Here is a 24,975-nt window from a genome sequence, read left to right as displayed (position 1 = left end):
TCTCTAATGTCACTGCACACCAGTATTTCCCAGCATCCTCTGCTGTCAGTCCAGTGATGGTCCCAGTGAAGACACTTGCAGTGACGTCATCATTCAGAGTAAATCTGTCAGTCTTGGTCTCTTTCTCTTCTCTCACAGTCTCATTGAGAGTATTTCTATCTCTAGTGGAGCACTTCCCCTTACAGAGAGACTTTGACTTTGATTTATAGATTGAATCATAAGGGCAGAAGATCTCAGCAGATTCTCCTTCACGTCTCACTACTGGAGCCACTGCAAACAAACACAGACATTTAACACACATGATTCTGAATATACTGTATTTACTACAATGAAATCATCTGAATTCACTCACTGAAGAGGTTGAGGTGAATTTTGGTGGTCAGGGAGATGAAAGTCAAATGTGTGTCTCTGGTTTCTGCTCCACTCCAGTAAACTCCAGCATCTCTCACGCTCACATTACTGATGCTCACTGCAAAAACTCTCTCTTCATTTCTCTCAGATGAAGGACTCATTTCTGTCACTGCAGATGTGCTGATGTTTTGACAGATGTGATTATCATCCTCTTTGCAGAAATGAATTTTATGTTCCTGTGGGATCTGACAGGTGATGTTGACTTCTTCACCAAGATGAGCAGATTCAGACTCCATCTTTGGATATTTTGCACCTTTAAACCAGGACAAGTTTACATAAAGATCAGAACAAATACTTTATATAAATCATAAAGTATCTGCGGTTCCTCACCATCTCTGACGAGCAGCTGAAGTTCAGTGAAGCTCTCAGTATAGTGAGACACATTCACTCCACATCTGTATGTTCCTGCATCTGCAGCTTTCAGCTCTCTAAAAAACACCATCAAAACTCCTGCTCTGGTGTCGTCATATAAAGAAACATCTCCATTCTCCATCCATTCATCCTGAACTCCTGGATTCTTCCTCTCTGAACATCCATCTGATTCTTTACAGATGTATTTTGGCTTGGTTTTGTGTTGAGGATGTTCACACTTGATCATCATACGACCTCCTGAGTGGCCAGTCGCTCTAGACACGCCCACTTTAGCTGTCAATCACAAATATCTGACTGAATCAGTCTTCATCGAATGCAACATCTAGCAAATACTGAATAAGAAAATACTGATATATCAACTTTGATGACACTGAGAGTTTGTTCTACTCACTCATAATGTGCAGATTAACTTTAGCACTAATGGAGTAGAAGAGTCTGTTGATCCAAACTCCACATAAATAAACTCCTCCATCATCTGGAGTCACATCAGTAATTCTCACGGTGAAGAAGTTTATATGTCTGTCATCAGAAATACTAAATCTTCCTTCCTTATTCAATGTGTCAGTGGCGTGTATCAACTTTTCAATGGAGTTTTGTCGTTCTTTGAATATGGCTTTTGCATCATTAATATGATTATGTGAATATTCACAGCTGAAGGTGGCAGTTTCTCCACCATTTGCCAAAACTGTCTTTGACCCTTTACAACATGAATCTGTAATTATAATAATCTCATGAATCACATAATAAAGAAATAAACTCCACAATTATCCATACATTTAAAATGAGGATTTTCATTACACACTTGAATTACTCACCTTTTATCACATTCAAAGTTAGATCTATATACCATTTGTCAAGAACCCTGATTCTGTATTTTCCAGTATCCTTTGTGTTCAATTCTATGATAAATATAATGAGGTTTCCATATTTGTTGCGAAAAAGAATAAATCTTCCTTCACCAGTCTATTCATTGTGTTTCTTGTAATTTATTATGGTTCTCCATGGGTCATGTTTAACCATGTATTTAGCGGAGTTACTGAACCAAAGTTTCCCAGAATCAACAAGAAGACTTCCTCCAGAATATCCAGTGACACTGACGCATCTCACTGCACCTGTCAATCAGATTGATACTGTGATCAGAAACCTCATGAACAGAAAACAGCATTATTACTGCAGTGATGAAAGAGAAAAGCTCTGACCTGAGATCAGGGAGAAAGTGAAGAAGATGAGGAGGATCTTCATTGTGAGTTGAGTTCAGTCTTCTTTATGCTGAATGTTCTCTGTGTGAATCTCTCTGTCTCTACATCTGTCTGCTTTAGTTCCTTCCTCTTTCTTCAGCTCTTTATCAGTAATGATCAGCTTTACTGGCTCCTCCCACCATCAGCACTGACTGAATATTACATTAATCACACTGAAAGAGCGCCACCTAGTGGAGGTTACAGTGTCTGATACTGAGAGCTCATACAGGCTTCATCTTCTCTATAGAAGGACAAATGACACTGAACATAATTAATCTGCATTATTCAAATCTTCCTCTAGAGGGCGACAGTATATTTATGTAAGGTGTCTATATAAACTTACAAGGGTCAGTACTACCGCAAACATTTATAGAGCGATTGTAAGAAAAATGATATTTGTTTTCTTTTCTTCTTCTTCTTTTTCTGTTTTGGAAGACATGAAGTTTTTTTTTTTTTTTTTTTTTTTTTTTTACCAATTTATCACAGAATTCCTCAACTACACCATTAGCTTGCATATAAAATATTCAATTTTTAACAGTGGTGGACAGTAACGAAGTAAATGTAATTCGTTACTGTACTTAAGTAGCTTTTTTGCGTATCTGTACTTTACTGAAGTATTTAAATTTGGGAAGACTTTTACTTTAACTCCACTACATTTCAAAGTCATATATCTTACTTTTTACTCTACTACATTTTCAAAAATCAGTCGTTCCTTTTTATTTATGAGTGGATAAAAACTTAACTGGTCAAACGAGCCACCTATCACAGTAGCCTACAACGTGCGCGCTTTGTTTTGAACTTGCCTTAGTGGTATCTACTAAGCGCGATCCAGAGCCGTTAAATATGAGAGTTGCGACCATAGACAGTGTATAAGAGCGATTGAAAAGCATACAGAGCCGTCTACTCTCTAATCGCTCTTGCGGTATTTTAATGTCATTCACCGATTGGTCTCTGCAGTGTGCCATTTCAAGTCGAACAAGCCAACTGTGATCTCGCCGCCGCACGGTCACGTGATTCGTGTAGCTCTCAATAGTTCCAAACAATTTGTGTTGCCAATAATTTTAAGCGGGGCAGAGAGCAGCAGCTATTATTGCAGCAATTATCGGTAAATACTGACGCATAATGAACATTGCTTATTACCTTGACACTAAAATTACTTGCATATAATAGCATTTTTTTTTTTCTGAGGAGTAGCAGAAACACTGCATTAATACGTTTTGGTGTTTAATTTTGTAGGGAAATTGGCTGCTCCCATAATGTAGTGTGTATATATATATTCAACGGCATTGTGCAGGTTTATGTGAATGTATCATAACATTTGGATGTTTATAATTATGACCATAGACGCTTGTGAAAAATATGTACAGTAAATACTGTAAATGTATTATACCTTATGGGATCAGTCCCCTTCCGTCCAAAATGAAACACACAAAAAATGTATTCAATAAAAAATAAAAAATAAATATATATATATATATATATATATATATATATATATATATATATATATATATATAGACTAATTAATGTCATTTTATTAATAGATTGATGTGCCAAGAGTGACAGAGTCTTCACGTAGACTGAGTTAAGCAAGAGTCTTGTGACAAAAATTATAATAGGACATTATAGCAATAAAAAAATCATAGTACTTGGATACTTAAGTACATTTGAAGGCAAATACTTTTGTACTTTTACTCAAGTGAATGTTTAAAGGCAGCACTTCTACTTTTACTTGAGTAATATTTTACCTTGAGTATCTTTACTTTAACTCAAGTACATGGTATGTGTACTTCGTCCACCACTGATTTTTAAGAAAAAAAATCACTTAATTGATGATCTAAATTAAATATGAGTGGCTTCTGGATATTGATCTAGGTGTTAGAGGCTGATTTCTGCTGGTCAGAAAAAGGCCTGTATGATTTAGTTATAGAAATAGTGTTGTGACCATATATATCCAGCAGAGGGACATAGAGATCCATATTTTTTATTTTTTTTCTGGATGTGACCGACTGCTTCTATCACAACGTTTTTTGATATACACTAAAACACACAAAAAAAAAACTTTAGAGAGGTTGTATTCATAAAATATTATATTAAATCAATCAAATGTAAAAAATGATTAACTTTAGAATAATAAATTATTTTTAAAAATATGTAAATAAAACCAATAGCAATAAGCAGAAATGTGTGTTTGTGCGTGTGTGCATCAGTGCATGTGTGTTTTTGTGTGTTTGTTAAATTATAGAAACAACATATAGTTCAAAATATACCACAAAACATAATCCACACATCAGGAAATGTTGAGATACAAAGGCTGATCAACTCAGAGAACATCTTGAGTGAATTCATGTCTTTATTACATAGCGTTATCTTCCTCTCTCTCTGGGAAATCGAAAATGCATATGATACTTTTGTTTTGACATTTATACTTTGAGGTTTTGACATCTCTATCAGCTGTAAGAAACAGACATGCAGGATAAATACATTGTGCCTATAAAAATAATATCATACGTTTACATTTGTCTAAATACAACTGTTGTCATATGAACTTCCATAAGTTGTGTAACTTGTTTTGCTCTAAGAAGTCTTCAGATGTCTTCAGATCTGAACATCTCATTCAGAGGATCATCAGCTGAAGTCTGAGTCTGATTGATGCTTCTGTCACTTTAACAGGCAGTTCTGGATTCAGCACCACGGACAGCAGCTGTCAATCAAACTTCAGCATCACTGATGACAGTTTAAAGTGAAAATTCACCCCAACAAATAAAATTCTGTCATCATTTACTCACCCTCGTGTTGTTCCAAACCGTAAAACTTTCGTTAATTATTCACATATAAAGATTGATCAGCAGACATAAACATAAGGATCTTCATTGTGAGTTGAGTTCAGTCTTCTTTATGCAGAATGAAGAGAACATACTTTCTTTTTTTAGTATGACATCATATAGATAGTTCTCCTTTGACTCTATGCTAGATTAAACTGAGAAAGAGCGCCATCTGGCTGAAGATACAGTAGCTGATTTTGACGTGCGTCTTGTTTTTATGCAGAAATGATAATGAATGTAAGAAACTTCAACATGTCAGATAGATTTGTCCTTGTATTGTGTGTCAGTAAAAACATTTTGTGACAGATTTGGGACATTTCTATGTCTAAAAGTATGAATACCAGCAACAAATTAAACCTTTGAGAGGCCTCATGAAGAAGACAAGACTAGAATCTAAAAGACTAGAAATGGACAGTGACATCTAGTGGACACACACGCAAGCAGCAGCAGTTCTCATGTTAACCACACAAGCACTAATTCAATTTAATTCAAAAATTTAATTTAAAAATGTATTTGTATAGCGCTTTTAACAATATACATTGTTTCAAAGCAGCTATACAGAAGATCTATGTCTACATTCTTATTTAGAATGATCTGTTATTTACATTTATTCATTTAGCAGACGCTTTTATCCAAAGCGACTTACAAATGAGAACAAAAGAAGCAGTTAAACTAACAGTAGGACAACAATATGCAAGTGCTATGACCCTTCTCAGTTTAATCTAACGCAGTACATGTAATTATTATTATTATTATTATTATTTTAATAATACGTAGAATAGTAGAGAAAGTGTTAGTATTACTGGATCAAGTGCTGCCGAAAAAGATGTCTTCAGCCGCTTCTTGAAAATGGTTACGGACTCAGCAGCTCTGGTTGAGGTAGGCAGATCATTCCACCAGCAGGGAACAGTCAAGGTAAAGACAGAGAAAGAGATTTTGTACCTCTTTGAGATGATGAGGTACAAACAAGAGGTACAAACAAGGTACAAGACGACGTTTGCTTGCAGAGCGCAAGTTTCGGGATGGCACAAAAGTCTGAAGCAGAGATGGGACCAAGTCACACATGTGCAAGTCTCAAGTAAGTTTCAAGTCTTAACCTTCAAGTCTCAAGTAAGTCCCAAGTATTTTTTTTCTTGGGCAAGTCAAGTAAAGTCAAGTCACAGGCTATGTCAAGTCAAGTCAAGTCACAGGCTATGTCAAGTCAAGTCAAGTCAAGTCAAGTCACAGGCTATGTCAAGTCAAGTCAAGTCAAGTCACCTTATTATTGTAATTTTACCTGCAGAATCTGATCTTAATAAAGTGAAAAGACAAGACAAGAAGAAAGCCTTAAGTTTTCAAAAAGCATTAGACATGTGACCCACTATTCTGCTTCATAAGTACCATGTTGACAATGGCCCTGTCCCAAATGGCACACTTCATGTGCACTTTCGGTCTTGTGGACTTACAATGGCTGCCGCGTGCACGTGTCCGTTAAGTCCGTGAGACCGCAGTGTGTCCCATTTGTCATTTTTAGATCTCAGAAGGCTGCTCGCGAGCGCCCCCATGTGGTCGATTTGCGCCCTTGATGCGCACTTGATGCGGACTTCTTCCCGACAGTCAAAGCAGCATTACGTCGCGAAAGTGCGGACTCAGAGGAAGACCGCGAGTGCTTAGGGTTCCATTTGGGACAGGGCCAATATGACATGACGTGGTTTAATGTAGCCTAAACAATGATTATCAAATTTCTCTCTCATTGCTCCTCATAACCACTGAAAATGGACAAAAAATCTAACCAAAAGTCAAATTATTATGGACGTTATCTGACATTTACGCGTTTCTGCTTCACATTTTCAGCAGGGCAGCGGAGCGGCTGTGGGTTGACTCCCCACGGTTCTCATGGGCTTTATATACAATATACGTGAAACGTCCTAACGTGAAAAAGCTTTATGGTTTAATGTACCTAAACAACGATTTAGGGGGGATTGGGGGGGATGTAAAAACAATTTATTGCATCACAATAAGTGTATTGTGATTGTCAAAACATTTTAGTAACTAAACTGAATTTTATTAGGTTTAGTGACAACATGTTACAATGTTTACATGGTACAATTTCTGGTAAGCTATGCTTTTTTATTATTTCAGTTCAATTCAATTCAATTATTGTGATTTGATTCAATATTGACTCATTTGGATAAATATTAGGTAGGCTACACAAGGTCGGCATTCATTTTTATCAAGAAAAAAACAACTCACCTAATGCTGTAAACATACAGAGAGCCCCATCAGCTGGCAGTATTATTTAAGGTTAAAAATAACTCAAATAATATAATGTGTTTTTTTTATTTTTATTAATAACAACTTAATTTAATGATATAAGTAAAAAATATAATAAATATGTAATATAGATTTTTTTTCTAGCCCAACTAACGTGCTATAGTCTATATTATGGTCATCAAATGGCTTTCCTGAGGTAGCCTAAATGTTATGTGACATAATTGCTCTCCAGCTGTTTTATTGACCCCTTTGTTTGATTGATTGGTCGATATTATGTATGAGGAATATACATTTCGGTAAGTTGCACTGTATCTTTCAGTGTTCATTCGTGTTTATTTACTATTAGCTTGTAGAGACGATCGGGTCACGTGCCGCTAGGGATCTGTCGGTCACATTTACAAGCGCCAAAACGGTATTTTTTGTATGAATTTCGTAATAAAAGTGACAGAATCTGAGAGCTGAGATTTTTTAATATCATAACTAACCTGCTCTGTCTAGTCTGTCGGTCTCCATGTCCTCTTTGCTTCGCGATTTTTCTGTGCTTGAGAAAATGGATGTGTGGCGTGAGAGCGTGTGAAAAGTGTCAACCGCGTGAGTCTCACGGTGAATGCGTGAGAGTTGGCAGCTCTGCGTTGTCTTTTGCCATCTTGTGAATAATTATTGAAGCCGAAAGCGATGACCCTCGGTCCCCCTCCGGCTGACATGTTGATGTGATATCTGATCTAAGTGGGCGTGGTGTGCGTAAGGTACGAGAGGGCATGACTGATGATAGTTTCATGATCCAGTCATGACAACGCTATTCTCAGCCTGCGCTCCAGCTGGGTAATCAACTTTATTTTTTAAAATAATGTATATATTTTATATTCAAACTGAAAACATGATGTGATTAACACTCAAGTCATTCAAGTCATCGTGTCTCAAGTCAAGTCAAGTTCTGAGTCTTTAACTTCCAAGTCACAAGTCACAAGTTTAAAAATAGCGACTCGAGTCGACTCGAGTCCAAGTCACCAAGTCACAAGTCTGAAGTAATAAGTTTAGGTAAAAGGGAGCAGAGCCAGTGGTTGTTCTGTAGGCAAACGTCAGTGACGAATTTGATGCGAGCGGCAACTGGCAATCAGTGCAATTGTGTGAGGAGAGGAGTGACGTGTGCTCTCTTCAGCTCGTTAAAGACCACTCTGGCTGTAGCATTCTGGATCAGTTGCAGAGGTTTGACCGTGCAAGCTGGAAGACCTGCCAACAGAGCATTACAATAGTCCAGTCTGGATAGAACAAGCGCTTACACAAGGAGTTGTTTAGCATGCTCTGATAGGAAGTGCCTGATCTTATGTTGTAAAATCTGCAGGACCGGGCAGTTCTAGCAATGTGGTCTGTGAAGTTCAATTGATCATCAATTACAACTCCAAGGTTCCTGGCTGACCTTGATGGAGTTATGGATGACGAACCTAACTGAATGGAGAAGTTGGCGTGTAGAGTTGGGTTGGCCGGGATCACAAGCATGAAGGTTGTGGTCCTTCATCCAGCCAGAAATGTCTGTCAGGGAGGCTGAGATACGAACAGCTACCATCGGATCATCAGGCTGGAATGAGAGCTAGTTGTGTGTCAACAGCGTAGCAGTGATAGGAAAAGCCATGTTCCTGAATCACAGATCCTAGTGATGTCATGTAGACGGAGAAGAGAAACGGTCCCAGCACTGAGCCTTGAGCCCCCCAGTAGCTAGATGTTGGGTCTTAGACACCACACCCCTCCACGATACCCTAAAGGACCTACCTGAGAGGTAAGACTTGAACCTGCGGTTCCTGAGATGCCCTTCATCTTTAGTTTTGACAGGAGGATCTGGTGGTTAACTGTGTCAAAGATGACACAGCAGGATGAGAACTGAGGATTTGGATGCTGATCTTGCCAGTCTCAGAGCTTCAATTACTGAGAGCAGGGCAGTCTCAGTTGAGTTTCAGCAGGGCAGTCTCAGTTGAGTGTCAGCTTTTAACCCTCTGAGGTCGGCAAACGCGCCCCCGCGTTTTGCTGGATTTTCTTCACATTGTAGTACAATAAACTTAAATTACTCCATCATTTATGGTTGGTTATACAGAAAAAAGAAATATAAAAAAAGAATCTGTGATATTTCTGTCACGTGACACACTCGGGAAACAGAGAGATCCATGTACAGTATTTTTAATATCGGGGCAATCCAACTCATAATCGTCCATGCAAAGGTCAAAATCCATCATAGCAGTCCAAATACAAAATAAACAAGAAACAAACCAGAACAGACAGGAACCACAGATCGGAAGTGTAGGGTGACATAAAATAACGACTCCGTGGCAAACACTAAAACAGACAGGCTTATATACACAGGGAAATGACAATGCTAATGGGGAATAGGCTGAGTGCAATGATTAGTGACAAGGGACAGCTGAGTGCAATGAGGAAACAAGGATCGTGGGGAATGTAGTTCAGAATGTGAAAGACACCGTGGGGAAGGAGGACATCTAGTGGTAACCAGGGAACACAAACCAGACACTGTGACAATTTCTACTTTTGTATGTGTCCACTTACAATCAAATCAAAACATTGTGCTTTTGTAAAATAAAGAAAATAAACAGGGTGTGCGTTCTGCCTCTCCGTCGCGGTGAACTTTTTTTTCTTGAGCACGTCTATAAACTGAAACAAAACTCAGCGAATACTTGTCACACATTTATGAGCCATATACCTTTATACACATTTAAGTGTGTACTTTTAAATGATCAGATTCAAACTGAAAACAAATATTCTCTGTTTATGTAATTTGTATAAAACCAACAGGATGTCCAGTATCTCAAACACTTGCTAATTACTTTTAATTCGACCACGCCCACTCGCGCAAAAGTGATTCACATGCAAATCTCCACATGGGACGCGAACGCCCTCGTTACCTCAAACACAAAATACCAAAAAACTTCACAAGTCTCTGCTTTTCGTCGAGTTTGGAAGACACGTCTGAGCTTACATTGGATTTAACTCAGAAGAAGAAGAACGCAATTTGAAGACAAGAAAGATGTAAGGTAAGAAATTCTTACTTATTAGTTTATGGTATTGTTGCATAAACTTCACATTGCAGTTGAACTGTTGCTAGATATATGGTGAAAAATTATACTATTTAGACCCGTGTTTACTGTTAAATACTGTTTGTGGATATCTGCTCAAACATAGATATGTATAACCATAATGTTTAATATTTTGGAGCGCGATCCCGTTTGAATGTATCATATTTTGGAGCGCGATCGCGTTTGAATGTATCATATTTTGGAGCGCGCTGTGAGTTTGAATGTATCATATTTTGGAGCGCGCTGTGGGTTTGAATGTATCATATTTTGGAGCACGCTGTGCGTTTGAATGTATCATATTTTGGAGCGCGATTGCGTTTGAAAGGAAAAATGCACCAAACATTAGGCTTTATGTTTTTACTATTATCTCATTTCATATCATCATAACGAATGGAAACATTTGAAGTAACATAAGATAATCAATATATTTTTCTCTAGCATTGTTACTGAAATCTTTTGGAAGATTTATAGGCTGCTATAGGTTATTGTTATAATTATTTTATGCAGTACTGCACATAGCGTATGCCTACAAGGCACAACAAACATGGTGTTCATTATATTATATATTGTTGGAAACATTTGTGTGTGTGTGTGTGTGTGTATTCTGTGAATTTTAAAAAGCAATTTCAACCAGAAAAATCTAAAATGTATTCCCAAAATCGTGCAAGCCTAGTTTCTCTTGATACCAGTATGTTCACTTTTTTTCTTTTCTTTCAGGGACCAGATGCAACTGAGTCCTGCTGACTTCAACATTCACATGAGTCTCTGTACATGAACATGGTAAAGTGAAAATCAAACACCTTGGAAATGAAAGGTATGTACAATGTTTTTAGGAATGGCACAAAGGTCTCTGTCTTTGGATCATTGTTTTCAATGTGCTCTTTTGTCATTTGTTGTGTATTTTTGGATTATGTTGTGATGTAAATAAATCCAAACAATCTAAAAGCCATTCTTTTTTAAATCTCCTCATTCTTTGTGCAAGGTTGCTCTGAATGACAGGGCCTGATAGCTCCTAATAGGGCAGTTAGGGGAGTGTCTTTGTCTTTCTCAGGTGTTGAAGGCTTACATATTCATGAGATGATCACGCCTCTTCGCATATGACTTTCTCACACAAAACACGTCTTAGAAATTTTAAATCAATATATTGTCTTATCTGAATGAGCAGTCAGGGTGATTTTCACATAGTTTTGGAGCAAATATGCTAGGCTACGTGATACAATTTTCAAAAGTCTTGTGAAGAAATAATCAGTATGGGTTTTATGGCCTTATTTCAGTGACATTTTTTTTTTGGTATTTTCACAAACCACGCATAAATGTCATTATCTCAAAACTACAAACTTTTACATACATGCTGCTGATATATTATTGTAGCAGAGTTTGTGCTAAATACAGTGTAATAAGACTTTAGCCATGACAATGTCACAAGTAACAGAAATAAGCACAAATGTCAGAGCATGTCAGAACACCTCCAGGGCCAGAAAACAGCTCAGACCTCAGAGGGTTAAAATCAGACTGTTTTTTGTCCAGGAGGTTGTTCTTTGTAAGAAAGGAAGAGATCTGGTTGAAAACAACTCGTTCAAGTTTTTTCACGATGAATACCCAAACCTGCTTAAATGCTGTGGGAAAGGTACCAGTGTGAATAGAGGTGTTGATGATGTGTGTGAGTGCAGGTACAACCGAGGAAGAAATGTCTTGAAGTAGATTAGTGGGAAGTAGAGATATTAGCAGAGAAGGAAGAGAGGAGGGATTGAGTAGGTTTCGCCGAAAGGTGACCTGTGGAGGAGTGTATGTTGTGTCCTGAGGCAGGTTGAGGTGGAGAGTAAAGAGCAAGTGATCTGAGGTGTGCAGCGGAGTGACCAGTGTATGGTCAATGGAGCAGTAGCGCGTGTAAATAAGGTCCAGATAATTTGTGAGTAGCCGCAGTAGATACTTGTTTATCAGAGGTGACTGTGTCCAAGTTATGCATTTCAGGAAGCCAAATGAGAAAATGTTCTCCCTCCTTTGGTTGGAGTACTATCAACAGCCCAGAGTTTAGTGATCTTAAAGAACATGCTGGATTGTAGGGCGAAAGCAGATTGGTTAAATACACAGGAGCTAAACCGTTTAGGGCCTTATAGGTCAGTATACTTTATAATTGATATGGAACTCAGTAGAGATGATAAAATAGGTGTTATATGATCATATTTTCTTGACCTAGTAAGAGAGCAGCTGTTTTGGACTAATTGTATCTTGTTTATTGAGGATGCAGAACAACCAGCTAGTAATGCATTGTAATCTAGTCTAGATGTCATGAATGCATGAACTAACTTTTCTTGGATCAGAAACTGAGTATCAGCAGCATAACAGAGGAAACTAATTCTATGTTTTCTTATAATATTACAGTTGCAGCATGTATATTGGAAATAGCAGAGGGCCTAACACAGAGCCTTGTGGCACTCCATTTTTTACTGACTTCATCTTAGATTTTCCCCTGTCTAAATAGTAATGGTCTGATAGGTACGATCTAAACCAACTTATTGCCTGTCCCTGAATACCAGTGCAATTTTGTAGTCGAGTATTTGATGATCTATTTGTTGAACGCAGCACTAAGATCCAGTAAACTAGGTCTTTTGTAATTTTAACGTGCACAGTTTCTGTTCTATGATGGGGCCTGAATCCGGACTGAAATTTTCCATATATATATATATTTTGTTTTTGCAAGAAGGAGCACAGTTGTGGGGAAACAACTTTTTCTACTATTTTAGAAATAAATGGAAGATTTGAAATGGGTCTGTAATTTGCTAATTCATTTGGATCTAATTGTGATTTCTTTATAGGAGGCTTACTAACTGCCAGCTTGAACGATCTTGGAACATAAAGAGTTAATAATATTGAGAAGAGGCTCTTCTGCTACAAGTAAAAACTCTTTCAGTAATTTAGTGGGTTTTGGATCTAATAAACGTGGGTTAGATGCAAAGATAAGTTCATTTAGCTCTAATCGTGGTTAATATATATCAAATGAATATAGTACAACATACACAGAAATTGTGTAACTTATATAATCAAACAGAATTTTTTTGGGGGATAAATTATGAATAAAAATAAATAAATCAAACTTCACATGGTTCACAGGTTTTACTGAACTCAAAGCAAGATCTTTGGAAGAAGCAAAATGTTCAAAATATTTTTTATTACATCAGTGGAGAGTCAATTTTATGAAATAAACATTGGAGCAAAAACTAAAGAGACATCAGGCACTCTCAAATGGTCAGAAGCTGTATTTTTTTTCTTTCATTAGTCGATGCCTATCATATTACAAACTCATCTGGGGTTTTTAAATTATGTTATCAGGTTGTTAAAATGAGCACTGAGAAAAAACAAAACAATAGTTGCTGTATTTGCTAAAGTCTATGAGCTTTATAACATTGAACCTGTATGCCAACAGTCAAAAGTCTGATTCACAAGAATACTGTAAGCCTGAAATATACAGCAGAAGAGCATCACAAAAATAACACAAATGCCAAACATTGAAGCCTAATCCCCAAAACAAAACATTCAGCTCATTTATATCCTCTGCTGTGACTCATCAAGCACTGAGATGATTGACAGCAGCGTATTCACTGTAATCCTGATTATTCCTGAAACTGACACTGTCAGGACAGTCAGATTCCTTGTGGAAATTCACCACTGCATAATTCAGATCCTCAGCAGATGTGATGCAGCGCAGAGAGTCACCAGTGCCTTTCTCAACTGTAGAGTAAACACAGTTCGAAGAATCAGAGGGGTTTGTGGGTAATTCGGCAGTGGCATAAACAGTGTCAGAAGAATCAGAGGGGTTTGTGGGTAATTCTTTGTGAGCGCAACCAGTGTGAGAAACCTGAGGAAAGACAGATACATGTTTTACCTCTCTGAAGATCTATTTTATTATTTTATACAGTAACTGGACTCACCACTTCATGTTTTCCTGGTCCAGTCTGAGATGACGAATCACCACCTGCCAATAACAAGCATCCTAAATTAATGACATTACTGTATATCAAATGTCAACTGGTGTCTTGTGTAAATGTTTTCACATATCAAATATCTGTCTTTTGCTTGTGTCTTAATGCAGCCTATAGGTGGCAACAGAAAGTGGGAAAACAAATCAAGAAATCTATACACCCCTCGCAATGCGGCACCAGACTAAGACCTCGCAATGCGGCACCAGCGCAAGTATTTTTTGCTAGTTTCAGCCTGACGCAGTTATCATTTACATTTCCTGCCCTTATCCGTCTTAGAACCTTATTTGCTATTTAATTTGTACTGATTTGTGCGCCCATGGGCTGCTGGTCTGAAAACGAGGAGTGTTCAGGCGCATTGTTGGCGCATTGCTATTTTGAGGAAACTGAAATGGACAACCCTTTTAGACCATGCGCTGGGCACTTTTGACCATACGCTTAGATCCTTAAAATTGGGCCCTATCTTTTAATCTCATTATAAAAGGAGTTTCTGCATTTAACCCCCTGAGGTCTACGGTATCGCCGGTGATACCAGCTCGCTTTTTTTTTATCAGTGTAAAATAAACTCATAAATACTCTGTTGACTTTGATTTTTCATAGGAGTTTCGTACATCAATCGATTCTGTTAAATGTGTATTATTTTTGTGTATACTCATAATAAAAACAAAGTGTTGAGCTTTTCGCCAAATAAAGAAAAATAAACACGAAGCGAGTTCTGCCTTCTCTCTGTCAGTGTAGTCCATTCTGAAACGCGTCCGAAAATGAACAATAACTCACCGAATACTTCTCACACAGACACGTGAGATATGTCTTTATGAAGCTTGAAATCTCTTCTTTTAAATGAAGTAATTTATATAAAAAACAAAAGTTTTCAACTCATGTAATCCGTTTGAAAGCAAGGAGAGGTACCGTTTTTCCTTCTGCCTCATTATCTCTATAATGAGTTGAGGCCGCCCCGCCCCCGGCGCTATTCAAATGGTAAATAGTTTAGGTGATCTAGTATGCATTGCATACGCCCCCCGATCAATGCCATAAAAACACAGTTTCTTCATCAGACTTACTGATAGTTCATCGCGTTTTGAGTATGGCACGCTTCTCCAGTAAAGACGCCCTTCAGATGATTCTGGACAGCGAGGAAGAATGCATGATACCGGGTTGTTTCCTCAGAGGAAGATTGTAACTCAGACTACAAACGGCAGCATTTTGAAGAGCGAATTCCGCCGAGGACACAATGTCGGAGTAAGTTTTACTTAAAAGTCTTTTGTCTTTTATTTTTCGTGTTCGCATTTATGAGGAAAAAACAATATTACGTGACAGTTCTCCATTATGGACACGAGCGCTCTGAAAGCCACTAAAAGACTTTCAAACTTTCACAGAGACCTCAAAACAGAAACTACAAATCCTTTCTTTAAAACGAATTTCGTTTTGTATCAATTGTATCTTAATTTTTATAATTTTTTCATTAACAAATTTCCTGGATTTAAAGTAAATATAGGCTAGCAATCACAAATAAGGTGCTTGAACTGGAGATCATCATTAACCAGACCGTAGCCTACTCGCCTCACATGTCTAAAAAATGTGAAATATATTTACAGAAAGCTGGTTCTAAACAAAACCATCCAAAACAAAAACTATGTAGCCTAATAAATGTGCATTTCTCCGGTGCGTTCACTAGCCTACTGCGAAGATCGCGAGTCAATAGCCTATCGTCAACTTCATCTTTGCCAGAAGTTAAATTTAAATTGCGTGTGTGAATGAATGATGATGTTTTAGCAAACTGTATTGCTATACTGAGGAAAGGAAAATTCGACTGAAATATGTTGAAATAAAATGTAGGCTATTTGTATAAGCAACGTATTAAACTGCAAATTAACAATATGCCCTAATATTTCATGAAAACAACGTTACAGTCAGGCGAAATATGAAAGACAACATCTTGTTGACTAGATTTGGGTACAGTTTTTAGTGTAGAATATACTGCCACGTCAAATAAGCTTTTGTTTAGCAATTTCTATATCTATTTTTGTCAAAAATAAAGTCATCAACTAAGATGTTAGCTGTTCCAATGTTGACTATATTCAAACTAATGAATACATAGATAAAATGTAGGCCTATAATCTTTTTTTTTTACAAAGAAAGAGTACACTTGAAATATTGTTGAAATTGTAATTATTGTTGTAATTGTAACCTTTTTAATAAAATAGCAAAACATATTTACAAGATAGATGTAAGCAAAATCTTAAATGGTCAATATAAGTCTTCTTCTAAATATATCTTTTGTCCTTGCATTGTGGCTCAGTCAGTGTCACACCTGAGTGAATGGCTCATCATTATGCAGAGTGGGTGGGACATTGTATTCTCAGGTGTAAACCACTCCTCGTTCACGCCCCCTCGCATATTGGCTTTCCAAGCAAAACCTGTTTTACATCAATTTAAATCAATGTATGGTTTTATGTGAACGATAAAGCAAGACTATTTTCACATAATTTTGAAGAAAAAACTCTAGGCGAGGACATCCATTAGTCAAAAGTCTTATTGACACATATTTACTATGTGTTTTGTGGCCTTATTTCAGAAATTTTTGTTTTTAGTTTTTTCAATAACCACGCATAAACATTATTCTCTCAAAAATGAAAACATGTACATACACGTGGCTCACATATTATGGTAGCCCTGTTTGTGCTATATAGAGTGAATTTACACCTTTGCCATTAATATGTTTATATGCAACTGAAAAAAGCACAAATGTCAGGGCATGTCAGAACATCTCAAGGGCCCCAAAAACCGCTCAGACTCCAGAGGGTTAAAGAAGTTAATAATGAGTTTTACCTCGAGACTGACGCTTCTTACAGAGAAACACTAATAAGAGTCCAGCGAAGATCAGAACCAGAGGAACCAGAACCAGAGGAACGATCAGAGAAGAGCCTGAAAACGCAGACAGGATAAATCATCTGAGAATCTGATCATCGCTAAATATCAAACAGATCATGGACGGAGCTTGACGTTTGACATTAGAATTGGCCAGACCATGATACTGGGTTCACAGTTTTTTATGTTCACATATTTTCACATATTAGTGATGGGATTATTTTTCCTTCTTTTTTGAGTTAATTATTTAGGACAGTTAAGGCCATGTCCACACTAATACGTTTTCATTTGAAAACGTATATTTTTCTCTCCGTTTTGACCTTCCGTCCAGACTGAGACGGCGTTTTTATTAATGAAAACGAAGCTTTTTTGAAAACGCACTCCAAAGTGGATACATTTGAAAACGCCGTTTTCATGTTGTAGTGTGGACTGTAGTTTGGACTGTGAAACCGGTGGTATTTAAAAATGATGACGTAAATTTAGTCATGTGACGCATATTGTACCAATAGATATTCATCAGTATTGTGCCTGTTATGTGCTATTCACTTTCACACTGCTGCTAAAAATATTCTACATTGCACACTCTTCATATCACAGTCCTGCAAAGATGACATAATTAACTCACATTTGCTGTCCTGCGGTAATACATGAATTTTTACGGTAGATATATCTCGATACGAACATGCATGAACCGAGCAATTGACTCGAAATGTTTATGATTTCTCATGGTCTATGTAAAAGGTGAGATGATTAAGATGAGTTTATTCTATGTATACTCATTTAGTATAATAATTTAGTAAACATAGTAGGATTGCATATTGAGTGATTATGTGAACAAACTGGTGAATCGTTTTTTTGAACCGGTTCATTAGAATAAGGCTACGTCTACATTAATCCGGATACATTTGAAAACGGCGTTTATAAACGCTCTACGTCCACACTAGCGTTATAAGGCGTTTTCGGACGTTTCAGTGTGGATGAGAAACTTTTGAAAAACGCCTGAAAACGCTAAAATCACCTTACTGCGCATGCGTAACACCCCACAAAAGATCACTGATATGATTAAGATGGAAAAATAAATAATGAAGTTATCGCGCAATTCTTCTGACAGGATAATTTTATTTAGTAAAATATCTCACCATTCACTGATGCGTTCCAGGTCGCACGCAGTCACCATATGTTTGGTCTAAAACGCGACTGCTCTCAAATAATAGCCCGGGCTTTTATTTTCCCAAATCGGCGAACTGCACCGGCTTGTATTTGAGACAGGCGTCTATTTGGGACAGTCCTTTAATTTAGTGTTGAGATGTTGTTCATTGAGTGTAGGCCTAGAGATAAAGATCCAAATTGCAGAGGCTGATAGACGGAAAGCATGACAGTAGGAGGTTATCAAATCTGTGTTTGTGTTTAACAAATCAGTTAATGTAAGAATTAGCCTACTATACTTCCGTATGTCTAAAGGGGGTCACACACCAGACGAGAAGCGCAGCGCCACGTCTTTAAAATTCCAAAACATTATTCTCTATGAGTGTACATTGTCTCAAATCATTGTTAATGGATATACTGACTTCACCCTGTGCTGCAATATACATTCAGTTTTACATTCATTTACAGAAATCAGCTGCTTGAATGAAAACTGCTGATGTATCGGATTTTCAGGTGATATTCTCAATTCATTCAGTTAACAGACGCTCTGAGGTAAAGTGTTCAGAGTGCAGCAACAATTGTATTTAATTGTACAGTACAATCATAACATAGTACAGACATGATCTTAATTCCATAATATCCTTAAACATAACAATTATGCTGGCCATACACTGACAAAGTGCGATATCTCGAGTTGTCACAGACTCCACTGCTGCTTCTACTCGTTGCTACTGCTTGAACTAGTTGCCCGAAACACATCAATAATGGCGCTTTTCCACTGCATGGTACGGCTCGGTTCGGCTCGGTACGGTTCGACTCGGCGCGGAACGGTTCGGCTCGCTTCGCTTTTCCACTGCGTGGTACGACTCGACTCGGTACGGCACGGTTCGGTTTGCTTTAGCTCGGTTGCTTTTCCACTGCAGTTAGTACCGTTTCAAAGCGGGTGGGACTGATCGTTATAGTTGCCATCTCTACTGCCATGACATCATCATATTAAATGCGAATTTTTCATTCCGTGTTTCCCCATCCGCTCCTCGGCAACCAACGAGAGGAACGTCTGCACCTCGTCCACGGACCACGATTCAGCCATTTCTTTTTTTTAAGTTTATACTCTTTCTTTTTTTTAAGCAAATACTTTTAAAACAGGCGCTACAGCGTTGGTTGTTGTCTACTGGCTATTTAAATCTAGCGGGTTTAGTGTCTCATGTCGTAAATACAATGACGCTGGAAGTGATGATTCTGTCTGACCAATCAGTGATCTGCAGTGTTTTCACGTCACATTTTAGTATCGGTACGGTACGCTTGGAACCTCAACAGAGGTGGTACCATTTAAAGCGAGCCGAAGCGAGCCGTACCGTACCGTACCATGCAGTGGAAATGCGTCATAAGTGAGCCGTACCGAACCGAGCCGTACCGTACCATGCAGTGGAAAAGCACCATAAGAAAGAATGAAGGCTACCCTGTAAAACAACTGCAATCATGTGATACAAAAGGACCCTATTCATCACTATCATCATCACCGCGATCCTCAACTACAAGTTGGTGAATTCCTCCTCCTCGTCGCTCTCCTCCACTTCCCCCTCTCCGGCCTCCGCTAACTCTGCCTGCCCTGCTTGCGCTAACAGCTCCGCCCAGATGCGCAGGACTCTCTTGCGTGCGCAATCTGCTCCACAGAACTGGCTTTAACAGACGATCTGATGGGTTTTAGAAGATTAAATACAACCCAAAACTAAAAAACAGACCAGGCCTCTATTTGAGACCGGCCTTTATTTATCCAAACCTGTAGTCACACCAGGCGTGTAAAAGAGACAGGTGTCTATTTGGGACTCGGCTATTATTTGAAGTTTTACGGTAACTGCAGAACCACAAATCACAGCCGTCTGAGGACAGCAACGCCAGGCCAACAGCATCAGAGCGGAAGTTAGGGTGACCATAACGTCTCCTGCCACGACCACTAACCACCGACTATAACTATAACTATAACCCTTCACTATAACTATAAGCTCAACCTTAACAAATGACCAACCCCACCCAATCACTAAACCTACCCTTAAAGGACAAGTTCGGTATTTTACACTTAAAGCCCTGTTTACAGATCGTATCTGATGAAATAGAACGGTTAAGATTAAAATTTGGACACATGCTGCTGTCCCGAGAATTTTAGGTTTATTTCGCTTCCCCCCACCACCCCCACAATGGTTGTCTATATGCACTGGAAGATTCCGTCCTAAAAACACATTAAACTTTCGTTTACAAAGACGTGAAACTCACCGAGTGGTCAGGGGTGTTCACTGATATGTTCCATCAAAAATCGCTGAAAAAGATGCATTCCAACAGGTTTTATCGTAGTTTTTGTCCAACTCCATTGACTTAATAGGACGTGCTGTGAGACCGCAGCACCTTTACGATATTACTCCGCCGCTTCTTCTTCTGCTTCTTCTGTGTATTCAATGAAATGCTCGTGGTTTGCTTGCAATTGGCAAAGGTGCATTATCGCCACCAACTGGGCTGGAGTGTCTATTATTCAAGCTCTCAACGGAAGAATCACGGGTGTGACGCGTTTGGCAAAATAGGTCCACAAAAGCGAAATAAACCTAAAATTCTCGGGACAGGAGCATGTGTCCAAATTTTAATCTTAACCGTTCTATTTCTTCAGATACGATCTGTAAACAGGGCTTTAAGTGTAAAATACCGAACTTGTCCTTTAATGATGCTATAAGCTCCACCCCAACACCGGTCTGATGCCTGGCGCTGCTGTTGTGCCACTGTACAAAGCAAGTGAATAATTAATTAGGCAGGCCCTGTTTATTTGTTTGTTGCTAAACAATTGGCTGTTATTATTTAAACACTTCATCGTTCTGCACCGTATCTGGCACCGCAATCTCAGATAGCAACATTTGTTTTCAGTGGCTACCAGAAACTGTATGGTTACCAATATTCTTCAAAATATCTTCTTCTGTATTCAACAGCTAAAAGATATTCATACAGGTTTGGTCCAAATGGAGGGTGAGTATATGATGATAGAATTTTCATTTTTGGGTGAACTAGGCCTATGTGAAGTTAAGTTATAACCCGTCAATTAAGATGAATGGAAATCAGTGGAGGTTGATTCATCTTAAATGACACTCGAAAGACTGCAGTTGTCTTGATAGCCCATGCCCAAAATACATATTCAACTCAATTTGTAAAGCAAGAATTATTGGATTATTTTTAGTTTAGTTTAGTTCCACCATATTGCCTATTCAAAATGTATTAAATTACCTTAAAAAATGTACGACCATGGATGACGTGTTTGTATTTCAGCACAAGAATACCTGCTGATGTTTTTGGAGATGCTGATAGGATGCTAGACGTTCTGGAAACGCCTGTGAACAGTGAAGTTTTGACTGATGAGACAGAAGAAGCAGATGATGATGATGATGATGATAATGATGATGGTGGTGATGTTGATGAAGATGAAGATGAAGATGGTGATGGTGTTTCTGGAACTTCTTTATATAAAACAATAAAATAATGAATGTCTTAAGGAAGTTTTTTTTCTTTTTTTTTTCTTTCATACAGAGAACTAGACATCACGTGACTACTGGTAAATTAGTAAAGTGTTACTGATGTCTATCACACATTCACTACCCAGAATTCATGTTTTCTGAAACACAGACACTATTAGTTTGAGTTTCCAGAACTGAAGCCTGTGGTTTCACACTGAATAATACAGTGTCAGCAGAGTTACTGATGAACACTGTTAAACTGTAGTAAAAGTGTGGTAAAAGGACTCACAGCAGTGCTAAAAGCTGCACTTCTACAGCATTCAGATGACCACACCTGTACTAATGTTAAAAACTGTAATACTGTGTCCAAATTACCACACTAATGCTGCAGTACCGAACACTGCAGTAGCAAATTAACACACAGAAAACTAAAAATGCTGCTTTAAAACTGAGTCCAGATGTCCAGTTACTGGACATTTAAAAAATAAATGAAGAATAAACGGTCAGATTTGCATTAATGTTAAAATTAAACAACGTATTCATGAGTTCTAACACAGAAACAAATGCATAAATGACTGAAAGCAACTCACCGTCGCTGATGTCCAGATTAAACTCAGAGAAGAAACTGTAGTTTTCAAAAACTTTGACTGTAATTCTGTATTTTCCAGAGTCGTTCACATTCAGATCTCTGATAAACAGAAGTAAGAGTCCTGCAGATCTGTCCTTATAAACGGAGAATCGTCTGTCATGTTTCCATTCTGCTCTTCTGTTAGTGTTTATTGCAGTAAAACACTGATCTGCTGCAGTTTTACAGACTTTCACATGGTTCTTGTCTTTCATCTCATATTTAAAGCTTATATTGACGTTTCCTCTTGAATATCCTGTCACAGATCTGTTTTGTTGACCTGTTAAACACAAGCCCAGATAATTAGTAATTTTTTCTCAATATAAACATATTACTCATCTGCAACAAATATGAACCTAAGTCAAGATTGTGAGTGTAAATCTTACATCAAGAGACAAAAAGGTTGTTGATGGTGTCTGTTTCACATGTGAACGTCAGTAATAACAGTATCAGTATCGTGATGTTGTGGAGATCATCATGAGTTTGAGGGTCTCAGTTACTCACCTGTTAAAACCTTCAGATTCACTTCAGTGTAGGAATCTTTTTCTGTATTCCTATCAACTGCACACTGGTACGTCCCAGAATCCTCTTCTCTCAGATCTCTGATGGTCACTTTCAAGACTGATGCACTTCTGTTGTCATACAGAGAGAATCTTCCAGAATTAACCCATTTATCTGTTTTATTAGTCCTGATAAGGTCAGAACATCCTGGCCACTGATCACCTTTACAGAAATACTTTGCATGTTTCTTAAAGTTTTCCTCATATCTGCATTTGATCGTGACTCCTCCTCCTGAATATCCTGTCACGTTCATGGCGCTCACGACACCTACAACAAACCAGCATCTTCATTCAACACTAATACACACTGAACTAAGATTCATTTTAAAGTGTTTTTAAAGGAAATGTCACCATATTAGTTGAAGATTAAGACTTTTACTTATTATTTAATCTGTGTTCTTCTGTGATGTGAACTTGAGTTCAGATTCTTACCAGGAATCATCAGCAGAGTGAAAGTCCAGATGATCTTCATTCTTCTCTCTTATTAAATGATCTTCTCTGTTGTTAGTAGATTCAGTTCTTCTGAAGCTCTCGATGTGTGTTCAGAAGAGTTTTGAGTGTTTCTTTCCTGGTTACATGTTTAACATGAAGAGCTGAACGTGACAGAGACGCCCACTTCCTCTGAGAGAGAGAGAGAGAGAGAGAGAGAGAGAGGTGAGAGAGAGAGAGAGAGAGAGAGAGAGAGGGGGGGAAGGGAGGGGGGGAAGGGGGGGGAGGGAGGGGGGGAAGGGGGGGGGGGGGGGGAGGGGGTAAGGGGGGGGGGAGGATTAAACAACATAAATAATAAAAAAAAAACATAGAAAGTAATTAATATTCTAAAACAACTGACCCTCAAAAACTACACACAAGATATAAAGATATGACAAAATGATGATAAAAAATAAAACATTGATGTGTGACTGAGGAAGAGTATGTGTAGTTTTGAGACAGGACGTTCAGATTTCAATCATGTCACTTCTTTAAGAATTCCACCCAGCTTCCACCCATCATCATCCAAGAGGTGTCTGATTGTTCCAGCCCCATTACGCTTCAAACAGCAGATACGCTTACTGAAGTAGTAAGGAGACTGAAGTGTCCTGTCATCACGACTCCGATCCACTTTAAAAACTGTTTTCTAGGACTGAAACATTGACTTATAGAAGGGAGTAATCTCTGACGGACTCACCTTTCCAAGTCCGTTATGAACAAATGTTTATCCAACCCGAGCCCTCCTGCGTTCTTCAAAATGAATCTTGCAGTATGGGCCCAAGTCAAGTCTTTGTGATATGACAGTCTTTGTGCTGCTTGTATCCTGTAAGAAATCAACCGACTTCTTACATCCACCAGCCCTTGACCTCCTTCATGGACAGGTAAATACAGAGCTGGATCCAGTGCGCCCCACTCCAACAACGGTTCACGATTGTCCTTTGTATTTTACAAACCAACTCCAATAAAGGCTCCATAACAGTCTTCTTATGCCACAATGTTGAGGCCGCCAAATTGTGGTAATAGCCAGGTCCATTTAGACAATCGGGCTATCACTTTCTCCAGCAATCCCTCCCAGTTTCTCATCTGAAAAAAAACTCCAGCAATCCCCCCCCCCCAAAAAAAACTAATGTTTTTATCCTCTTTCTACCCCAAAGTAAACCACATGGTAGTTTTGGAGGTCCTACCTCTTCCCACTTACCAATAATATATCCCTCACTTTTCCCCCAGTTCACTTTGGCTGAGGATGCTTTTTCATATTTTCCAATAATTTCCATTAAAACTTTCACATCATCTTGACCTTTTATAAACACGGTGACATCATCAGCATACGCTGACAGGGATGCTTTAAATGTACTTTGTAAATCTGGAATTGAAATACCAGTTAATTATTTCCTTAATCTGCAGAAAAATGGTTCTATTACTAGACTATATAACTGTCCAGAAAGTGGACAGCCTTGTCTGATCATCATAGATGCACTCAGTTCCCCTCCAGCTTTAACCATAACAAATACATTAGAATACAACAATTGTATACAAGATACTGTATAAAATTACAACAAACCCAAATTATTTTAATACATTAAAAAGATATTTATGAACAACTTGATTAAAAGCTTTTTTTGGTCAAGAGAAAGAACCCCTACATTAAGACTTTTACTTTGATT

The 24,975-nt window shown here is 38.2% G+C and overlaps 2 protein-coding genes and 1 long non-coding RNA gene across 3 annotated transcripts in view; 2 read left to right on the top strand and 1 right to left on the bottom strand.

Annotated features, from left to right (window-relative positions):
* The window catches only part of LOC309493708 (B-cell receptor CD22-like), a 273,995-nt gene that overhangs the window by 86,301 nt on the left and 162,719 nt on the right, over positions 1-24,975 (top strand). The window lies entirely within an intron of this gene.
* Positions 1-24,975, top strand: part of LOC309493992 — a 138,752-nt gene that overhangs the window by 73,213 nt on the left and 40,564 nt on the right. The window contains exon 2 of the long non-coding RNA XR_014204170.1: positions 14,644-16,967. This is a non-coding gene — a long non-coding RNA (uncharacterized lncRNA). The remainder of the gene's footprint in view (positions 1-14,643; positions 16,968-24,975) is intronic.
* LOC309493737 (uncharacterized protein) lies at positions 13,339-23,446 on the bottom strand. Its single transcript, XM_082162955.1, has 7 exons — positions 23,276-23,446; positions 22,788-23,111; positions 22,249-22,563; positions 21,485-21,661; positions 16,986-17,081; positions 14,109-14,152; positions 13,339-14,035 (listed from the first exon to the last, which is right to left on the bottom strand). The coding sequence occupies exons 1-7, from the start codon at positions 23,313-23,315 to the stop codon at positions 13,745-13,747; spliced, it is 1,287 nt and encodes a 428-aa protein (XP_082019081.1). The 5' UTR covers positions 23,316-23,446; the 3' UTR covers positions 13,339-13,744.

This window comes from Leuciscus leuciscus, assembly GCF_965113295.1.
Source record: "Leuciscus leuciscus genome assembly, chromosome: 3".
Taxonomy (NCBI): domain Eukaryota; kingdom Metazoa; phylum Chordata; class Actinopteri; order Cypriniformes; family Leuciscidae; genus Leuciscus; species Leuciscus leuciscus.
The sequence above is the reverse complement of the archived record's forward strand: the minus strand, read 5'-3'. Positions and strand labels throughout refer to the sequence as shown.